The following is a 20,487-nucleotide window of genomic DNA, read 5'->3' on the forward strand; positions in this document are numbered from 1 at the left end:
TTTAGTAATGAAAATAAATTCATATCATTACTAAGTAACGAGAAAATGTCAATTCCTTTAGCGCAATATTTAAAAAACTGTTTTAATACAAGACAGCAGCACCTACATAAACTAAGCCAGTAACACATTCCTCGTATACAAATTTATCTTTCTTTTTTTTAATGCTTTTTTGTTCCCTTACTTTTTATGTAGGTATTTTTCTTTTACTAATATTTGATTTGTAACCCTTTTCATCCCCTCCGGGGGATGTTGTGTGTTAATAAATAAATAAAATAAATGTGTATGAGGGGTGGCAAGGGGGGTAGCTGGTACGGTTTTACGGGAAATAAAAAGGGCTTTTCACAATTGAACATTGAATGGTCTGAAGAGCTCTCCGACTCAATTTCTCCGCCATTGCTGCGCCGTGTGAAGAGACGCATGCGCATATTACCCTCGTAATGCTCTTCATTCGGTTAGAGGTCCTTTTACGTCTTGACATTAAATTTTGTAGTGAATTGTGTCATCTAGTCGTTTTTACAGTTTCTAAAATGTAATTTCCCTGGATTATTCTTTACGATTTTTTTATTTGGACGTGAATTTTTGTACGTACGAGAAAAATGACACATTTTTACAGTGTACGAAAACATATTTGATTGATTACGTTGTACGTTTAGCCTGTGATTACAGAATTACGGAATTTATTTTTTCTATTTACGTTGTACGAACAAAAAAATATTGCAATTCGTTGAACGAAAATAACCCTTACCCCCCCCCCGCTTGTATCGAGCGCGCTATTTCAAATATGACGCTAAAATAATTCACTGTGAAGCCGAAAAGCATTAAAAACTTCAATAAAACCAATGCTGTATACGAATTGTTATTACGTATTATTACACTCGAATAAAGTCTACGCTTGAAAAGAATGTTATTTACGAAGTTTAAAATATCCAATCCTTCCTGGTTCGAGCCTCTTGGTTGTTATCTTATTTATTTATTTATTTATTTATTTATTTATTTTTTTTATTTATTTACTTATTGACTCTTACACAATCCCCGGAGGGAAAGAAAATGGTCACAAAGTACAAGGAGAAATATATATATATAAAAAACAAAACAAAAACACAATATACTAAAAAACAAATAACAAATACAATCACTAAATTACTAAATAAAACAAAATCTCTAAAATACAATCTAATATAAAATTACAAAATTGACATTATCAGTAATGTTTAATCTTTGTCTGTATCGCATTCCAGACAAAATGTCGGTAAACAAGAAATGGGCGAACTAAAATGTCTCCTGCACAGAGTTAAGCGGTCATGTACGTTCTATAAAGCTAACCTTTTACACATAATCTTGTACTGACGTGTTTTTCTCCAAAAAAGACGTTCTCTTTCAGTTAACCCCCAGTTAGCTCTTCGCGTTCATGGTATTTGTGAGAGTTGAAAGATTTTTTGAACACATGACAAGTAACTAGTTAACTCTTCGCGTTCATGGTATTTGTGAGAGTTGAAAGATTTTTTGAACACGTGACAAGTAACTATATTGATTTACGTACGTTACGTCATGTACGTTCTATAACGCTAACCTTGTACACATAATCTTGTACTGACGTGTTTTTTCTCCAAAAAAGACGTTCTCTTTCAGTTAACCCCCAGTTAGCTCTTCGCGTTCATGGTATTTGTGAGAGTTGAAAGTTTTTTTTGAACACATGACAAGTAACTATATTGATTTGCGTCAAGCTGGGTGGCCCGAATTTAAATATCAGTGCGTGAACTCAAACGCGTGGTTATTGGAGTTCAGTCGAAATGTGCGTGAATATTGCGATCGAAGTGCGCTGTCCAGAGTTTATTATATTATAGTAAAATTTAACTTGACGCATGGTATGGTTTATATTACATGTTCACTTCATTTCGAATACAAAAATCACCATTGGAACATTGGTGAATCACAAGTATTTAAACTATTTTCTTGACTTTCCGTAGATACCCGACTCATTTTTAATGATTTAAATGCGCCAATGTTTATGTTTGCGTAATTATTACGAATGCAACGCATTATCAAGTCAGTAATATTGAAATATTCACAGACCCAATACCCCGGGTCAGTGCCCTAACAATAATAAAAAATTAACTTGAGTTTGCGTAATTATCATGAAAGCAACATTTAATACAAAGTTTAAATATTCAGAGCTGGTACAATATTGTAAACAAATTTGCGTAATTAGAAAAGCAGTGCACTAAGTAAACGACGTTGATATATTCAAAGCCAGTACAGCGTTGCATACAAGTTGGGTAATTACAGTACCGTAGGATATAATAAAAAAATTTACTAGATCGACGCGCGGACCGCAAAAGAAAAAGGTTGCTAAGGTAACGCGCCAGTTCAGCGCGTGACTTGGGGTCAAACTTCGGTCAACACACACTTGATGCCAGCATCACCGCGCAGCAAGTTTCGCAAAGAAGTACTTCAAGTTCAATTGCGTCCCAAAATTATGTCGCTGATCACTCAGTTGTCGCAGCGTGTGTTGTGTCATGTCCATGATGCACCCCGTTTCGACTTTGACTTGCTTTTCCTTCTAAGTGCATGTTCTTGTTCACGTAAAATGCGACCTCTCACCAATGTATTAAAACACTTTGAATTTATACTTTGCATGATTATATTTGGTCAACGCGAAACATTATTTTTTCTAGACCATTTCTATCAACGCAGGGTTATTTTTTTAGACAAGATGGGCCTCGTAATATCTGCCAAAAGATCGCCCGAGCGATATTTTGGTCCACATTTTTCTAAAAAAAAATCGAATCCTCCATAAGATCGCCCAGGGCGGGGTATCAGCCGAATCCGGTAGCATTGCAGCTGTGTGCTTCTAGGTTCAATCCACCTTGTGTCATAGTTGGTGTTCAAGTTAGATTGGTTTCAGCTTTGTAAGTTAATTTTTTTCAGAAATTTTGATCAAGATTTAGCAAAGTTAGCAAAAGAATTTTGATCAAGATTTAGCAAACTTAGCAAAAGAAATCATAATTTGGAAAATGTTTTTTTTATAATGGCATTCACAGGGTTAAAATACTGTAAAACATGTCTTTTTAGCTAGCATGTTATTTTAGCTATTTTAGCTAATCTGTAATTTCACTAATTCAAGATGCAGCAAATTTAACATAAAGTATATTCTCACAGGGAGATAGTCGACACTTTAGCTAAATTAAGATTCTGTTAATTCATGCCAAGAGTCAAATCCGCTAAAATTGCATGCAGCTATTTCAACATGTTCTATAGTACTTATTCTAGCCTAAAGTAACATTTCCTCAATTTTAACTTCAATCCTATATTTCTGTTATGATATTCGGCCCATTGAAAACATGTTATTATTCTAGTTATAATGTTGTGGAACTTAAGATAAAGACAATGAAATCAATATACATATAACTGCTCAAATCATCTTAACACAAACTAACAAGAACAGGAATGTGTATATCAATAATCCATGTTAAAATGTATACACTGTGTATGAGTCTGGTATTTATTTTGCCTTTAAATCAACAAATTCCTAGAAGTTAAAATTAAGTGACTTGCAATATGCAGGGAGCACATTGTAAATGAGTAATGAGTTTTAACACTTACAGTGAACACTACTCACATTCATTGTGACAGATTTTGTTGGAGGCAAACTCTTCATCACAGATAATTAGCAGTATTTATTTACAATCTAGCAGAATTATCTTTCCTCTGATCTGCTTTGGATTGGTAAAAGGCACTCAATTCGTAACGAACATAGGAAGGACAAATGACTTAATACTGTCTCCAGTTATGTACATATATATGCGTGGTTGTAACAGTCTATTTTTAGTAGTCCGTACACGTATCACTGTGATGTTTTTAACACAAATAAACTAATGAGATGATTACTCAAATACTTATTTTGCCCAGTTTATGATCATTTCAGTAGTTGCCATGGTTACTGATATAATGCAGATAAATATGCTTCCGTGTAGAATGCTGTGTTTTTATTATTATACTTTCCATTGGTTATCTAAGACATCTGTTAGAGGGTGGTGGTCGCCATGCAGCGTGTGTTCGAATTTCGCGTAAACAAACAATGAATTTTACTCGCACTGTATACGTCGCTATGGGGCCCATAGCGATGTCTATGCTATACAACAACCACTGCCCTCTTAATGTCCTACCGGTACATCACAAGGAAAATATGGTTTCAGCTTTAGAAAATTGTGTGATAGCGCCCTCTAGTGTCCAAATATTTCTCATGTCTACTGTTAACACCTAGTATTCATAATAAGACCTGGTAATTGTGCGAATGCATAAATGACACCAAGGTAAATGGCGGAAAGCGATACCATGCAGGAGTGATACATTTCTTCTTCAAATGTACGGCTGCTAGAGTGAGTGTTTTACCTCAAGGGCAAAGCAGGCAATAATACTGTGTCTGTTAAAAATCTGAGGATCCATTAGTTTGGCGCCTTCAGCTACCTTTTATAAATTGCTTGCGTTTTATGTTTTTCACAGTGTTCATTGTATAACCCTCTGGCTTTTTTTTGAATGAAAAAAAAAAAAACTGTTAATGTGAAAGAGTCCTTGATGGTTCTTTTGGTGAGCGAGAGTAAAAGAGGCGGAGATGAGTTGGAAAAAAGCTGCAATACTGCCAAGGGTTATGGAAATATATTTTAGCGATATTGATGGTAGATGTGAATTTTATGATTGCACCTTTGAAGCTGCATTATTGAAATCTGTCAGACAATTGTGAAAGTGGATAAAAGTACGGAGGCATAAGGAAGCAAAAAGAAAAAGACACGGAATAGGCCCCGAGCGGGGTATGTCTGATTGATTACATTGGTGCCACAGTGAGTAATGTTTGTGATTCCCTCGGTGTTGTCTTGCGTCGTCTTAGAAATTGGTACATGGAACTGCTGTCGTGGCAACTAATTACATGGTTAACGCTTGGGAGTTAAAACCTTTTGAATGTCACATTGGAGAAATACATTATTTTGCGTATACCTGCTATATATGTCATCAGTTGAAGTGTGATCTGTCGTCTTTTTGTGTAATATACATATTTAGTTCCACTCTCTAGTGGAAAAAAATGGTGTCCGTATTACATGTTAAATGATTTATATTTTAGTGATATTCCATGATATTTGTACATGTATTGTACAGAGAAGAATATCATGTATAATACAATATAAAAAAAAACATCCCAGTAAAGCATCAAGAATGGACATGGTAGAAAAGTTAGCTGATCAAGACTAAACTGAGCTTTGATAAAAAAAATATTAAATCTGTTTGATAAAAAGTCAAGCATTGGACTCATTCTACCTCAATAACACTTTAATAGCGATTTAAATTGTCCTGATTAAAAAAATCAAACCTTTGAAACATTTCTGATAGATACATGTTTTGATAGAGAAAATTTTCGGTATAATCATTGCTGGTGCGACCGAACTTCACCCTTGGGTTTTCATCTCAATTTGGTCACTGAGGGCGCCGACTTGGTCCTTACAGGAACATCAGCGGTGACGTCTGCACGAACTCCCGCTCGGAATCAAAATACTGTTGCAAGATTTGTATGGCCTCGATATACTGTCAGTTAAAATTCTTTCAAAATTTGATTTTCAGTCGCATTTTCCGTAATTTCCGCATTTTGTTGCGGGCGTTTTCGGCCCTGAAATACGCGCCTACCCAGCCCTGCATTGCACCATCCATAACTAATTACATGGTTAACGCTTTGGAGTTAAAACCTTTTGAATGTCACATTGGAGAAATACATCATCCCGCGTATACCAGCTATATATGTCATCAGCCGGAGTGTGATCTGTCGTCTTTTTGTGTAATATACATATTTAGTTCCACTCTCTAGTGGGAAAAAATGGTGTCCGTATTACATGTTAAATGATTTATATTTTAGTGATATTCCATGATATTTGTACATGTATTGTACAGAGAAGAATATCATGTATAATACAATATAAAAAAAAAACATCCCAGTAAAGCATCAAGAATGGACATGGTAGAAAAGTTAGCTGATCAAGACTAAACTGAGCTTTGATAAAAAAATATTAAATCTGTTTGATAAAAAGTCAAGCATTGGACTCATTCTACCTCAATAACACTTTAATAGCGATTTAAATTGTCCTGATTAAAAAAATCAAACCTTTGAAACATTTCTGATAGATACATGTTTTGATAGAGAAAATTTTCGGTATAATCATTGCTGGTGCGACCGAACTTACCCTTGGGTTTTCATCTCAATTTGGTCACTGAGGGCGCCGACTTGGTCCTTACAGGAACATCCGCGGTGACGTCTGCACGGACTCCCGCTCGGAATTAAAATACTGTTGCACGATTTGTATGGCCTCGATATACTGTCAGTTAAAATTCTTTCAAAATTTGATTTTCAGTCGCATTTTCCGTAATTTCCGCATTCTGTTGCGGGCGTTTTCGGCCCTGAAATACGCGCCTACCCAGCCCTGCATTGCACCATCCATATGCTAGAGTAATATGCCCCAAAGGCTCCTTCCCTTTTGTAATTAGAGGTTAAATTAAATTAAATTAGAGCCGTCTTTTTGGAGATCTGTTCTTTCGGGAGTAAAGCGAGAAGGACTTTGTTCATTGAGAAGAGGCTGAACAATTCCCATATCGTGACGCCGTGTGTATTGAATTCCATCGAGAAAGCCGGTCAGACATGCAGGCCTTTTCCGAGTCGGCTCCTGTTACCTTTACGGTTCCGGGCTCGTTTGAAGTTGGCAATTATCGAACTCGAAACAAAAAAGCAACATAAATGACGTTTGCCCAGAAGCGCGGATTTTTTTGTTTTATTGCGTTCAACCCACTAAAAAAACGAATCACTCGATCCCCGTGGATCTGCAAAAAAATCCCCGTTGTCTGTGTCACGGTATGAAGACGTCGCCACTGCCCCGTCACGGTGATGTAATATGTCACTCAAAAGTTACGTCATTGTTTTACTTTTTCTGTTCGTTTCGCTACTTTTTTCATGATAATTCTGTTACAGATATAATACTTGCGCATCACACACATATCATTCGAAGAAATCCTTGAAGAAATTATTTTTTATTTTTTCACTATGCAGAATTAAATTTGTTGTTTATAGTTGGCGGGAAAAGGAACCGGCTTGGCATTACACGACGATTACATGTCGATTCTTGGTGTTTTCTTTCACATGGACGGTTCCGCGCTTCTCCCCTTTTATTCTTGAATAGACCCTCATTTATTTTTGCGTATATATAATACGTGGGCGAGCTGAAACACAAGTACCGCATGTTTTCCGGCCTCGTGATATCAAATACACAGGGACGAGAGAGCGGGCTTTCTTGTTGTATACTGTGTCGACCCTGGGGGCATATCTGTATTCGTTATCAATCCCTCTGTGCGTATACTCCGCTGTTGATTGTCCAACTCTCAAAAGGTGATTCGATCGTCGGCATCTTGGCTTATTTTACTATAGCTAGTGGGCTAACTTTAGTTATACGACACCGCGCCGCATCTGTTGTTTCGGGCACTTTCATACCAGCTGCTCTTGCTCTAGAAACACGCACACAAAATGTTGTACTTGTATTATATTACTAGAGGGGCCGTACAAATGTAATCCCTTCAACTGGGTGGAAAAAATGAACAAATCACAGGCCTGGATATTCAGACAATACGATATGACTGGGGAATCGGAACGAGTCAATCTCGGATTACTCGGCATTTACGCGGTGACGAAATCCGACCCTGCGTGCAAGATAGATATCGGCGTGACGCCCCGGTGTTTAGTTACCTTCTCACTTTTCCAGTGTATCTTATCATAAACAGCATTCCATTTTTTTCATCCCTTTCAAATAAATCATACCGTAAAAAGAAATGTTAAAGACGGGAGGATTGCTGTGAGCACTCCGGGCCATGTCCCATGGGACACCAGTTTACAGATAGCGCATTCTAATTGCACAGCGTAATACATTGATACGTGCATGTGTTGGATTCCTCTTACGTTTTAATTACTGTCTTCAGTGCTGGACGAGATCAAGTTGCCCGTGAACACTCGCGATGCCATGAAACTGACCGCTTGACCCAAAACAATACTAAACTACAGACGCTCTTGTGTTTCATCCTATTGGAATATTCGAATCGCGTTGCGTTTCAAGTCGTGAGTCATTTTGCAGGACGTTTTTTGGATTTGCATGATGTCTACCCAGACATCCAAAAAAATATTTTAGTAGAGGAAGACAACATCATCCTGAAAAGTCCATCTCAATACTAAGTGAAGGAAAAAAATGTTTTACCATTTCCCTCCCAACGTCACGGGCCCTCTCAGAACAAGTTAAACACATAAAATGTTAAATACAGTATAATGCATTTTTTCAACTAACAAAGTAGGATATATTACAAGAAGCTATCCCGCCATCACTTCCCGCTCATTTTATTTTGAAAGTATCGGAGGGTCTATCCCTTGGCACGGTTATTTTTAGTAACCGTGCCCTTAGGCAAACGTACCTACAAAGTACTGACCCTCAAAGCCTTCCATCTCAGTAAGATTCGTTTTTTTTCAAAAGACCCACTTAAAGTCATATCCGTAGCTCGTTTCTCATTAAACATTCATCATCTCAACATTTGATTGGGTATATTTATTTCAGAGGATGGCACCTCACAGATTTGCAAAGTAATTCTATTCAAACTGTTCAATTGTACATTGGAGTGTGGGGGTCCGGATTTTCTTACTTTTGTTCAGTAGTGATTTCTCCCTAGAGAAACTGGCACGCGCCGACCTGGCATTTTTTTTTAATTTAGAGGGAATCTTCTCGATACCCCCCCCCCCTCCACACACACTCATATTTCCAACCGTGGAAAGTGGATTGATTTGGGCGGTAAATGTCACGGAACTATACCACGTGATGTGAAACTACTGAACTGAACTCAAGCTCATTGCGCTGTAGGTGTATTTATTAATTCGAAAAAAAGTACAATATTTGTTCTTTTCCCCTTGAAGGCAACTTATTGTTCAGTCTTTGTGCGTGCTCGATTGAATGACGTTTTCATTGAAGTTTTGATACATCGCTTCGCCTCGCCATTATCGGACGTGCGTTACAATAACGATCATTAATCATAGTTCGCCTTTACAGTCTTGTGTTATCCAGACAGACAGTCGCGATGTTTGACACTGCCCAGAAATCGCCCATACACATCGCTTTTTACATGCCTTGTTACCCCAACAGGCCCGAAAACAATGATGCAAAAAAATTGTGTAATTGTAGTCAGAGTTTACAAGACTGGTGGACTTTAATGGTTTCTTTTATTCTGACTGTTTATCCGGCGCCCAGGGCTGTCTCTTTTTCTGCGTTTCGCGTACTTGTTACTCAATCACATTTTCTTATCTGTTCCCACGTCACCGATGCTCACTGTCAGCGTTTCCAAGGACAGCTGTATATAGCTGAATCCTGTAGCCGTTTTTTCCATGGAACTCTTCTGTTTAGGAGGCTCTTGGAAATATATTTGTGTGTGTGTGTGTGCGTGTTTGTGTGCGAGTGTGCGTGTGAACCGCCAATGGCATTATACTGACTGTTGCAATCTAAATTCGATTCCATTCCAGGAAGCCAAAGTCATTCCCTAGTGAATCGGATGAAACGAGTCGGTAATTTGAATATTCGTGCGTTGCTAGACAACACAGTGAGAATCGGGCGTTTTCTGCTCTCCTCGCGGCATTTTCGTTGTGCGGTGTCCGCAAGATACGTGCAGGTGTGGCATCGTAATATTTGCAGTAGTAGACGTGTCAGTGCTCGCTCGATATGTCTCAGATCATGGAAGGTGGTAGTCCCACTACTTTCCATACTCGGATGTATGACATTTCGTTATTACCTCTTTAAGGGTGTGTAATCTAAGGCGAAATTAATTCCTGCAAGTAAGACCTTGATTCTGAGTTTTTGCTTAATATGAAATGCCAAGAGAAAAAACCCTTGGGATATTTTCACTGATAACATTTGTGCCCATTCTTGCAGCATGGTTGGAGGAGTAAATAGCCAAGGAAGAAAGAGAAGGGAAAAACGTTTCCCTTTGAAGCGCCCGACTAGTACGTCACACCCCCTTTCAGCTGAGCTTCGCTTGCGGGCAATCTCATTTAAAGCATATGTTATACTGCTCTTGCATCACATATTTGTGTTTGTATTATAGAAACTAAAATCGACATGCTTTGCCTATTCACGAAGGATAAGTGGTATGCACGTGATTTCCAGACCCCCCCCCCCATGTAATTGTACTCATCCGCGTTGCCATGTCAACACTTTTACGTATCAAAGGCGTAATTTAATATCCTTGCATTGGTTTTTAGTTGCTCTACTATGAGCGAGAGGCAACAAATAATTAGTAAACGCTGACAACAAATGCCATCTCACGGGATCCGTGTCGCGAAAGTGTCATCAATCAGTCATTAGATACGTTCTATTTCGGGGACAGCGTGCGCCCGGATAGCAGTATCTGCAGGCTGCCCTTGGCTAACAGCGGAGAGTTGGTTTCAGAGTGCACACACGTATTAAAACTACTTTGTATTTGATGCTGGCGGACCTTGAGGCAATCGCATAAATATGGATGACTGAGCTTGTATTTCGTTTCCGCTCCACTGTCACATAAATCAGCTGCTTCGTATTGCTGTTTTCTTTCACACTGCATGGTACAATGCGGCTTCATTCCCAGTCGCACGATGTCACTCCCCCCGATCCGGTGTACTTGTTTACTGCTTTTCAACAATGGCCCAGTTTTTGTTTGCCCTCTGGGCTTTCCGAATTCTATGAAGATTTGTTTTCTCCTTATTTCTTGTTGTTATACAGTTTCTATTCTGTGGAGAATTTACTAACTGCGCCACTAGCTGTTACCTTTTTATGTGATGCATTTGTGTTTATGTGTGATACTCAAGAACCATATAGTTAAAGTAAATGAAACGATGCGTGTTACATCGTGATGTTAAAAACTCGAGTTATGTGAAGTCCCGTCAACGCTTTAAGACATATTTTCCCCCCATATTGACGTTCAGTGTGTAACATACATCGTACTGCAATTGCACGCAAAAATGATGGCGTGGATAAACGGCAAGAAGGAAATGGGTATCCACATAAAATACAATCGATAAGATTTAGCCTGCAGGGAAATGGTTCGAGTATTCAGTTGCAAAAAGAAAAATCTTAGACGCATTAAGCCTCGGAGTCGTCCTTTGCATGGCTAAAGCCTTCACGCTGAGCTCATTTCAATCGCTCGATAGCAACAGTGCCTACGGAGGGCTATGACGTCATTCGAGATGATGACTGTGATTTAGTGGTGACGTAGGCATGCTATGTATGCAGGGCACGCACCATTCTTCACTCTCAGCGTTCCTTATTACAATCAGCCCAGTCCATTTCCGATAACAAATGTGAACGCTGTCGTGAATGTGTCTTTTTTCTTCTCCTTGCCATTCACGCTTTTCTGAACTTCTATTTAGTGTGTATAATTCATAAAAAAAGCCGGATAAATTGACTGTTACCATGACGACGTTGGTTGTAATTTATGTTGTCGGTAATATAGTCGGGAGGTTTTCCTTTATTGTGAATGTAATCTACACTTGTCTGACCAATGTCATAAAACTATTTGATTGATTAATAACGTTTGTAAAGAAGTCCGGCTTTTCTATCCGGTGTCCATGTATAGAGTATAGTTCGGAAGGTAAACTGCAGTGCTCGTAAAATTAAACGTGATGTCATGATGTTTTGTTCCCGTCCAGCTACCCGCCTATTCTGAATCATATAGTCACCCAATAGTTAAGAGAATTTAACAGACTCGTTTTTTTTTTTTCGTTTTAGTTCTATGCCGAAGGCGATCAAATTTGCATTTTATCATTTTACACCCAGGTTCGATATTTATATGTCACCCCTTCCGCTATTGCTATGACAACCGCCTTTAAAAAACATCGTACGATCTATGCAGAATCTTTGACTGGGATTGGTTCGTGTGTGTGATTGTTTGTTTGGGTCCGTGTGTTTTAATAGTGCTCATTTTTAGTTAGCCTGCGGCTGTATAAATTTATCAAGACAGTAAATTTCGTCACGATAATTGAAATATACATTTGGTGTGAATTTGCCGAAAAACAAAACAAACAAAAAACGACGATTAGAATTATTACGGTACACTTTGCATTAGTATTCGCTTTGTGTTAATATTTGCCATCCTTTCGGCTCCAATTCGTCACCCGACCTGAAGACTCCATAATTTTCAAAAGCAGTGAAATAGTAGCCGGGTTGTTTTGACCACTTCCCTTGTAGGATCGGATTACGACTCGTAATTAGGAAACCGTGATGGGGAGGCAGTAGGAATATAATGTTCACCAATGCGTGTATAGACTATCCGCATTCCTTGTGAACTGCACGTGAGTGAACTAGGAATGCCAAGGAACACTACTACTTAACGCGTCGCTGCATATAATTGCGCATGCGTAGTTGCAAGCCAACTGACTGTTTTAAAAAAGATAGTGAGGGATTTTATCAACAGTGCAACACGGTCAACAACTGCTGTGCTGTGTTTTGTAGAGGTCGTCTGAAAATAATATCGCGGGGTATATAAGGAGAGAGTTACCAGCTTTAGTATCGCTGGAAAGTGGATATTATGAATTTCTAGCATCTGAGTGAGTACCCAGGAATGTCCCTGCCGCTTAGAATGCATCGTCAACACTGTTATTTATGCGATCTGCCGCGAACACCATGGGCAATGCTGCACGATTTTTCAGAGCCCGTTTGTCGGGGTTGTGTCAACTATGAAGGACCTGATAGAATAGAGTTGGTAATCGAGGCAGCGCGCCAGTTGAAACGTGCTCACGGTTTTCAAGACAGTCGACCAGTTCACAAGGCATCTCATCCACCACATCACGGTCCACCCGGCCACGCACCTCCCGGGCCTCCGCCGCCACGTAGTGTACACGCGGAAAATGCCAACAAGCAGCTACACGTCGATGGCAGCTCTCGACCTCCGCTTGCACCGCATGGACCACACCATGTCGACCGCTACCCAATCCATGACAGATCGCGAACACTTCACGACTTTCCTCCGCAACGGCTGATAGCGAACGCGCCCGGTGGATTCCACGGGGAGGATTCCATGGTCGAAGGAAATCGGCGGAGTCCAGCGTCGATGGTGAGGGGAAATCCTCACCCCCCTGGTGTTCCTATACACGTTAGTAATAACACAGCGGCAATTCCACCTGCTCCGAGGCCAAATTTAGGACCGCCACCACCCGTTTCTACCGCAAGTATAAACAATAACAAACGGGCGATGTCTGACCGCGAGTCCGATCGCGAAAGGGATGAGGAAAGCTCTAATAACAGTGACTGTGAGCGGCGTTTGAATGAGGACTCATATATTCAGAGACCGGCATTAGTAAGACAGACATTAGCATCCTTATCCAACTGTACTCCTTTTGAAATCCGCTTCAAAAAGGACCATTCATTGGTCGGAAGAGTGTTTTCTTTCGATGCCAGTTCGAAACCAGGTGTGGACTACGAGTTAAAATTGTTCATTGAATATCCGCTTGGCTCGAACAATGTTTTCTCTAGCGCGTCTGGAGTAGCAAAGCAGATGTATCAGGATTGCATGAAAGACTTCGGAAAGGGGCTATCGTCAGGTTTCAAATATCTAGAATATGAAAAGAAACACGGAAGTGGTGATTGGCGCATTTTGGGCGATTTACTACCGGAGGCTGTGAGATTTTTCAAGGAGTCTCTGAACCCCGAAATGCTACCGCAACCATATATTGATGCTAGTTATCCCATGCTACCCACCACCACAAATGCTACCATCTCTCGCCAGATAAACAAAGTGAAGAAACGAAAATCATCCCCAGGACCTGATGGTGACCAGGATGGCAAAATGAATGATGAGCAACACCAGCGTCAACAATGGATTCAAAACCAGGCTGAGGCGCTGAAACTTACTATGGCATCCACTGGTTATAATGAGCATTCCGGCCCTCCCAGCTCATCAGTCTCCCCCATCAGCAACCCTACTTCTGGCACCCCACCGGACACATGTCATACAATTGTAGGGGGTGGACCCTCCCCAATGGCAGCATTAATGTCAGTCACTGATAACTTAGTTACTCCAATTTCACCAGGGAAAATAGGTCTAGGCCACCCCTCGATTGTTGGACACCTGTCCAATGTAGGCAGCAGTACACACGGACATTTGAATCCACCCTCCCCTAGTACAGCGCAGAGACGGTCTCTCTACCGGAACAAAGAACTCGGACTCTCAGCAGACGCCAGCATCAGCTCTAATTTGCCGGATTCCTCCGTCACTAACCATACCTTAAAATGTACTATATGTCATGAACGTCTGGAGGACACCCATTTTGTGCAGTGTCCCTCAGTACCTTCCCACAAGTTTTGCTTTCCTTGCTCACGGGAGAGTATCAAAAAGCAGGGCACTGCCGGGGAGGTCTATTGTCCAAGCGGGCAAAAATGCCCCCTGGTTGGCACAAGCACACCCTGGGCATTTATGCAAGGGGAAATTGCTACAATATTAGGGGATGATATCAAAGTTAAAAAAGAAAGGGAAGTCTAGTCTGATACTCAGTAAGTAATTTTAAACAAAAAAAAATAATAGGCAGCTGTCTCCAGTATTTTAAATTTGATTGTATAAAATAACTACTTGGCTTTTAATACAGTATGAAAAACAAATCATCAGAAAGTATATAATAAGCACAGAAGCATATGAATTAATTATTGCCCAGTAGGTATTATACTTGCAAAATAGCTTCATTTCAAACATATATATCTCTAATATCTTGCTTCACTGGATCCTGAAACCTGTAGCTATTAAATCTTTTTTGGTGAGACTTAAATTTTGTTTTCATCTTTATTCAGTAATAAATATTTTTGTTTTTATCTGGAGAATACCTTCATCTAAAATGTGAAGACAAATTTTGTCTGTTTGCCTGCTATTTGTTATTATTCTATTCTATCTTATCTTTACAACAGTTCCATTCAGGCACATACATAATTCAGCAATGAAAGATGGAATGAGATTGTAGAGAAGAGAGGGGGTTCTTCTGGGATTATTAATGAGTATTGTCAGCTGCTCTAGAGGGTGGGAATGAATTGAGAAAAGTCTGTGCATGGTTTGCCAGTGTGACCGCATATCTGGTTACCAGTTAGATAGTAACTAAAGACTTTCAACAAAACCTTGGGTAACTTTAGCTTCTTAAATAGAGCTTTAATATATGCAGTGAAGTTTTTGGTGGTAAGGCATAATGTAAGCAGGTGGGATAACAACACTTTGGGTTTATTAACCTCCTTTTATTGGGGAAATTGATTCATTATTAAACCAGACCAGACAATTTCTTTTTTTTAATTTAATCAATATATGAAATGTATATGATATTGAGATATGTATTTTTTGTTTTCTTTATATGTAAATACATTGGAATCCCATAGCTGTGTTTACAGGCTTTTACTCCTTTTGGGAGGCAGTTTGGGGGGGAGGGTGGAAATTGAGTTAGACCTTGTTAGCTGAGTGTGTGAATTGTTTTTTGATCTGTAGCACCAGCATGTGACCCCATTGTGGAAAGGTCAATATGCGAATCAGAGATAGACTTGAAATGTTGTGTGATGTCACAGCCTAGTTATCTGAGTCATGTGATAGCCAGGACTGACCATTATTTGTAGGGGCGTTGCAATCAGATGTATTCCACAAAGTAATTTTTTCCTTTTTCAAAATAACATGTTTTTGAAATAGACTGATTACTGCGAAATTTGAAGCAAAAATGGTGCAGGCAGAAGCCATGATGAATTGTTCGCATATAATATATTGGCTTGCTCCTCGCTTTCCCCCCTGCGGTGAATAATGGTCAATTCTTGCAGTCAGTGTAGACAGCTTTGTTGTTGCCAACAGTTTTCGCTCCCTCCCCATTGAGTCCTAAATCTTTGTATCAGCTTGCAGGCTGTATATAGAAGTAACAATATAGCTCTTTGCCATATCTCATTCACAACTTTAATAGCTTAACTGCGTACTGAGGCAGTAGGTACTATTACCCTCCAGGCTATTTTGGCCGCAATAATAATGTCTAGCTGTATCCCCTTGCACCAAACCCTATTCGTAGCTTGTTGTTATTCAAATTGTGTGGGGCTTGGCCTTTTTTGAAATGATTGATTTTTTCCTGTTTGTAATGGTAGCTCTGGGCAGGGTGCCACCGCCCCTTGTCGTTTTGGACCCCATTAATGATGAATCTTTCTGTCTTGGCATTTTTCTCTTGTTAGTGATGTGTCAGCTATGTCCGTATCCAGGGGGCATTTCTCACAAAATGCCACTTGTTAGTTCCTCCACTTTTGTTTGCTTGTTTGTCTTGACGGCCATTAATTTCCGTCACTCTGACATTCAGCGTCTCTATTTTTGGAAATGAAGTTTAAAAAGGAAGAGCAAAAAAATATATTGAATATATATATATATAAATATTGAATCAGCTGCCAGTAGCCTTTTATGTCAAGGCACTTCTATTTTTAGTGTCTGGGACAAGAAAAACATATCTATTGTCCTTATATGTATAATGATAAAACTCTGGATGCATGTGATGCTGTACAAACACTTGGCCAAATGTTGCTCTGTATAAATTGCAGCTTCCCATATAGACTCACATCACACAGTCATTGTAACCCTAACTGTAAGAGTTCTTGCAATCTGATACATTTCATGTAAACACAGAAAAATTTCAAAGTTAAAAAAAAAAAAAATTAATAATAGTGGTGTTAACTACCCTAAGAGGAGTTTGATATGCAGAACTAAAAAAAAAAAATGTATCCCTGCTGCGAAGGAAATAAACAGTGTTTGAAAGCAGCTCGTAATGTTAACTATCAGTATTTGGCTTAAGTGATAACATGTATCTGACTGTTACATATGTTGTGCATTCCTGCAATAGTCCATCTGATACCCATTGTAATTCTCTACACTACTGGTGATCTTTGTCTAATTAGAATGCAGCCCCATACTGACTGATGAAGGCTGGTCTTGTATGGCTGGTGACTAGCTTGTTTTACATCTACCTATCTTTACAATTGTTTTCTACAGATGCTGTAAATGTAAGAAAAATCTTGTCTCCTCCCCCTCTGGAATAAATGAATAAAATGATTTATTTGTCAACCTTATCTATGTTTTCTCTATTTTTTTTTATAGTATAAATCCGTTGTTTTACAGCCATGATTCCTACAATGAATTTTTATAATTAATATATTTCCTAAACTTCATGATGAACATGTGTATCTCGGCAACTGGCTGGTCTGCAACTTGGAAACAATTGAATTTATATTGCTAGTTAAGCATTAGTGAAAATATTTTTTTTCTCCTTGAAGAAATGCTCATTTTGGGTTGATAGTGTTCAGCTGGGTGCTACATATTATATATAAACTGAGTCTGAGATTTGTTTTTATTGTCCCCCTCTGCTGTATGTCATGTCGTGATTGATTTTCAAACTGTGTTGTAGTGTCTCAGTCCTGTCAAGTGACCTACATCCAATAAATCTTGTTAGTCTCCTGCCAACCACTGGAGATTACATGCGCACACATATATGGTGTGAAACCTACAAATATTCAACATGGCTTGTCCACCATACTGCACAAAATAAACCAACTCCACATTCACCCTCCCCACCCTCACCCACCACAATTCACTCACTACCCCTAACTCCTTATCTTATCCCAAACAAAACAAATTATTCTAGTCGATTATTGTCACTCAATCAACTCAGAATGTTTTTATTAAAGCAGCAATATCGGGTGAAAATAAAATCAATTCCAAACGATTTATTTATCTTTCTCATTCTTGCCAGTGCTTGTTGCCTGCAGGCATCGATAACGTTACCCTGTGTCTTGGTGACATCTATTTTCCTGCTTTTATTGTTTAGCTTAACAGCGTCAGGTATTGGTGTTTCTACGGCAACTCTGACTGTCCAGGCAGTAATGTATTTTGCCAAACAATGTGACTAATGGTAGTACCGTACATTGAACATAACCCCCCCCCTCCATGCACAGTCCTGTCTGCCCCCTTAATTCCCATATATTTCAGTGATTCAGAATTACTGAAAACATGACAATCGTTAATAGTCGCTAATGTAATTGATGATGTACCAGCAATTGTATGTTATTAAAACCGCCAATCCTCTCTCTCCCCGAACCCATGGCTACTGTATTCTCTCTATTAGAAGTGCAATGCCAATAGAAATGCTCATAAACTAATATTTGCATTTATTGTGTGCTTAATTTATTATTTTGCCTATAGTCACTACTACCATGCTACACTAAACCCCCACCCCCACCCCTGTTACCACAATATGAATATTTTCAGTTTCTAAATTACTGTAGAAGCGTTAATTATTCACTAAGTTTTAACTTCGCTGACTGGAAAATGCACTAAATTAAAACCCAGTGAATATGTAAAATTTAGCATAGAACACATTATCTAAATGATAAAATCGTGAATTTAAAACCCACTGAATATGCATGAAATGGTAAATCAGCGAAATTTAAACCCAGTAAAAATTAATCATTTTACAGTAGTTTTTGGATAAAATGGACATAATTCCCCCTTAGCTACATGTCTTGATAAAATATGCAATTAATTATTACGCAAATTTATTTTGTGAAATGTAACAAGAGTTGCCTTTGGCTTCAAAAAGGTTATACATTTTTTCTTAGAATTCATTCATGATATTCAACATTTTAGTCATTTCAGGAAATTCCTATCTTTCTTTTGCTTCTTGGATGATACCTTGCTGCACAGCTTCCCTCTATCATAAAACTCTCCATGATAATGATAATGACAATTGAGAAAATCTGAACATTAAGAGGTTTTTTTAAATTTACCATCTGTAGCTTTTGAACCCGTTTCTCACAATAAATGACTTTCTCTTTTCCCGACAGTTATATAAAATGTTGCAAAAATTTTCCTGAGCCAGGTGATCACAAGAAAGAATTTTTCAAATTTCGAAAAAGTGTGTTCATCCACCCACATGTTAAACAGTAAAATGCATTTTGTCTTATTAAATCTCTGAAAAAAAAGGCATCTTGATTTCAAGAGACGACAACGGAGTGGATAAAAGAAGCATTGATAATCAATCTTTCATGCCTCCCTATTGTTACTGTATTTTATCAAACTGGTAGCTTTTTAGCCGCCTACCTGTTTTGTTAACTCAATTACTCATGCCCTTTATGAATAAAATGTGGTTTTCAATCTTGTGGAGAAGTGATGACATTTTTGTTATTTTTTTCACAAAATAGCTGACTGTTTTTTCCAGATTGGGTGGGGTGACCAGGTAATAGACTCAAACCAGAGAAAACCACTCGTTTCCTATGAGATCATCTCCATTCCTGATATTACAAATATAAATGCATATAATAGCCGCAGCTGCCATGGCAAATTACGATCAATACGGGACTCTTGGGGATTATTATCTACCTATGGCAATTACTAGCTATATTTCGTTTTCCACTTGAACTATTTCCTTCTATTTGTGATGGGTGTGTGGGTTGATGGGTCAATTTCGCAATGAAAAATATATGTATGGTTGTTTTGTGAGAATAAACAATTAATATTGCACCATGCAAGTCTATGTGAGGTTTGCACTGTGCAAGTCTCTGTGACGTTTGTACCATGTGATGTTGACGTGTGCAGTGTGGCAAATGTTTGCTTGCGGCAACAATCTGCAAAAATAGTCATCGTGTAAAATGGAATATAGTACTGACATTTGTGTCTGATCTACTGTTTTTGAATGTAATTGACGTGATACAGAGTAAAAGAGGGATAAATCCAATAAATTGTGATAGGGATTATTAGTCAACTGAAACAATCCAGTTTATATTGGATAAAAAAAACACTCGTTTGTTACAAGATACATGTCACATATTGTGAAATGAATGATCATACTGTCCAGCATTTTAAGAACAATATAAAATGACTTTGTTAAAACTAATATATCTTTGACAGATGTTAAATAGTCATATCTATTCAACTATCACGCATCCTAAATGTGTGTTAGGCACCTAAAAACAATCAATAGATTACTCATGTATCTGTTAAAAATGTGGAATGATATACATTGATCAGATAGCTACTGCAGTGAGTCATTTCCATTAATCATCAAGGTGCATGTCTTTTTCTTATTAAGTCTTGTCTTATAGTAAGGGATAAGTAAGATATTTTAATGGATGATTCGCATTAGGATAAGGGTAGAGTGGCAGATTTGAATTAGGATCAGGGTTGGGACTGATTTGAATCAGGAACAGGGGTGGGGCTGATTTGAATTAGGATTGGCGACGGGGCTGATTTGAATTAGGAACAGGGGTTGGACAGTTTTGAATTAGGATCAACAGTGGCGGATTTGTATTAGGATCAGGGGTGGGGCTGATTTAAATTAGGATAAGTGAGTGGGACTGATTGTGATAAACAATAAAAAAAAATTTTCACCAGACGGAAGAGTACATTACTAATCACTAATCACAG

The 20,487-nt window shown here is 38.6% G+C and overlaps 2 protein-coding genes across 2 annotated transcripts in view; both read left to right on the forward strand.

Annotated features, from left to right (window-relative positions):
• Positions 1–20,487, forward strand: part of LOC100369084 (protein TALPID3-like) — a 72,733-nt gene that overhangs the window by 15,713 nt on the left and 36,533 nt on the right. The gene's annotated exons all lie outside the window — the stretch shown is intronic.
• LOC100369228 (putative E3 ubiquitin-protein ligase IRF2BPL) lies at positions 12,360–17,138 on the forward strand. The gene has a single exon (XM_002735847.4). The coding sequence runs from the start codon at positions 12,646–12,648 to the stop codon at positions 14,560–14,562; it is 1,917 nt and encodes a 638-aa protein (XP_002735893.1). The 5' UTR covers positions 12,360–12,645; the 3' UTR covers positions 14,563–17,138.

The sequence above is a fragment of the Saccoglossus kowalevskii genome, chromosome 2, assembly GCF_978046115.1.
Source record: "Saccoglossus kowalevskii chromosome 2, keSacKowa6.1, whole genome shotgun sequence".
NCBI classification, from domain to species: domain Eukaryota; kingdom Metazoa; phylum Hemichordata; class Enteropneusta; family Harrimaniidae; genus Saccoglossus; species Saccoglossus kowalevskii.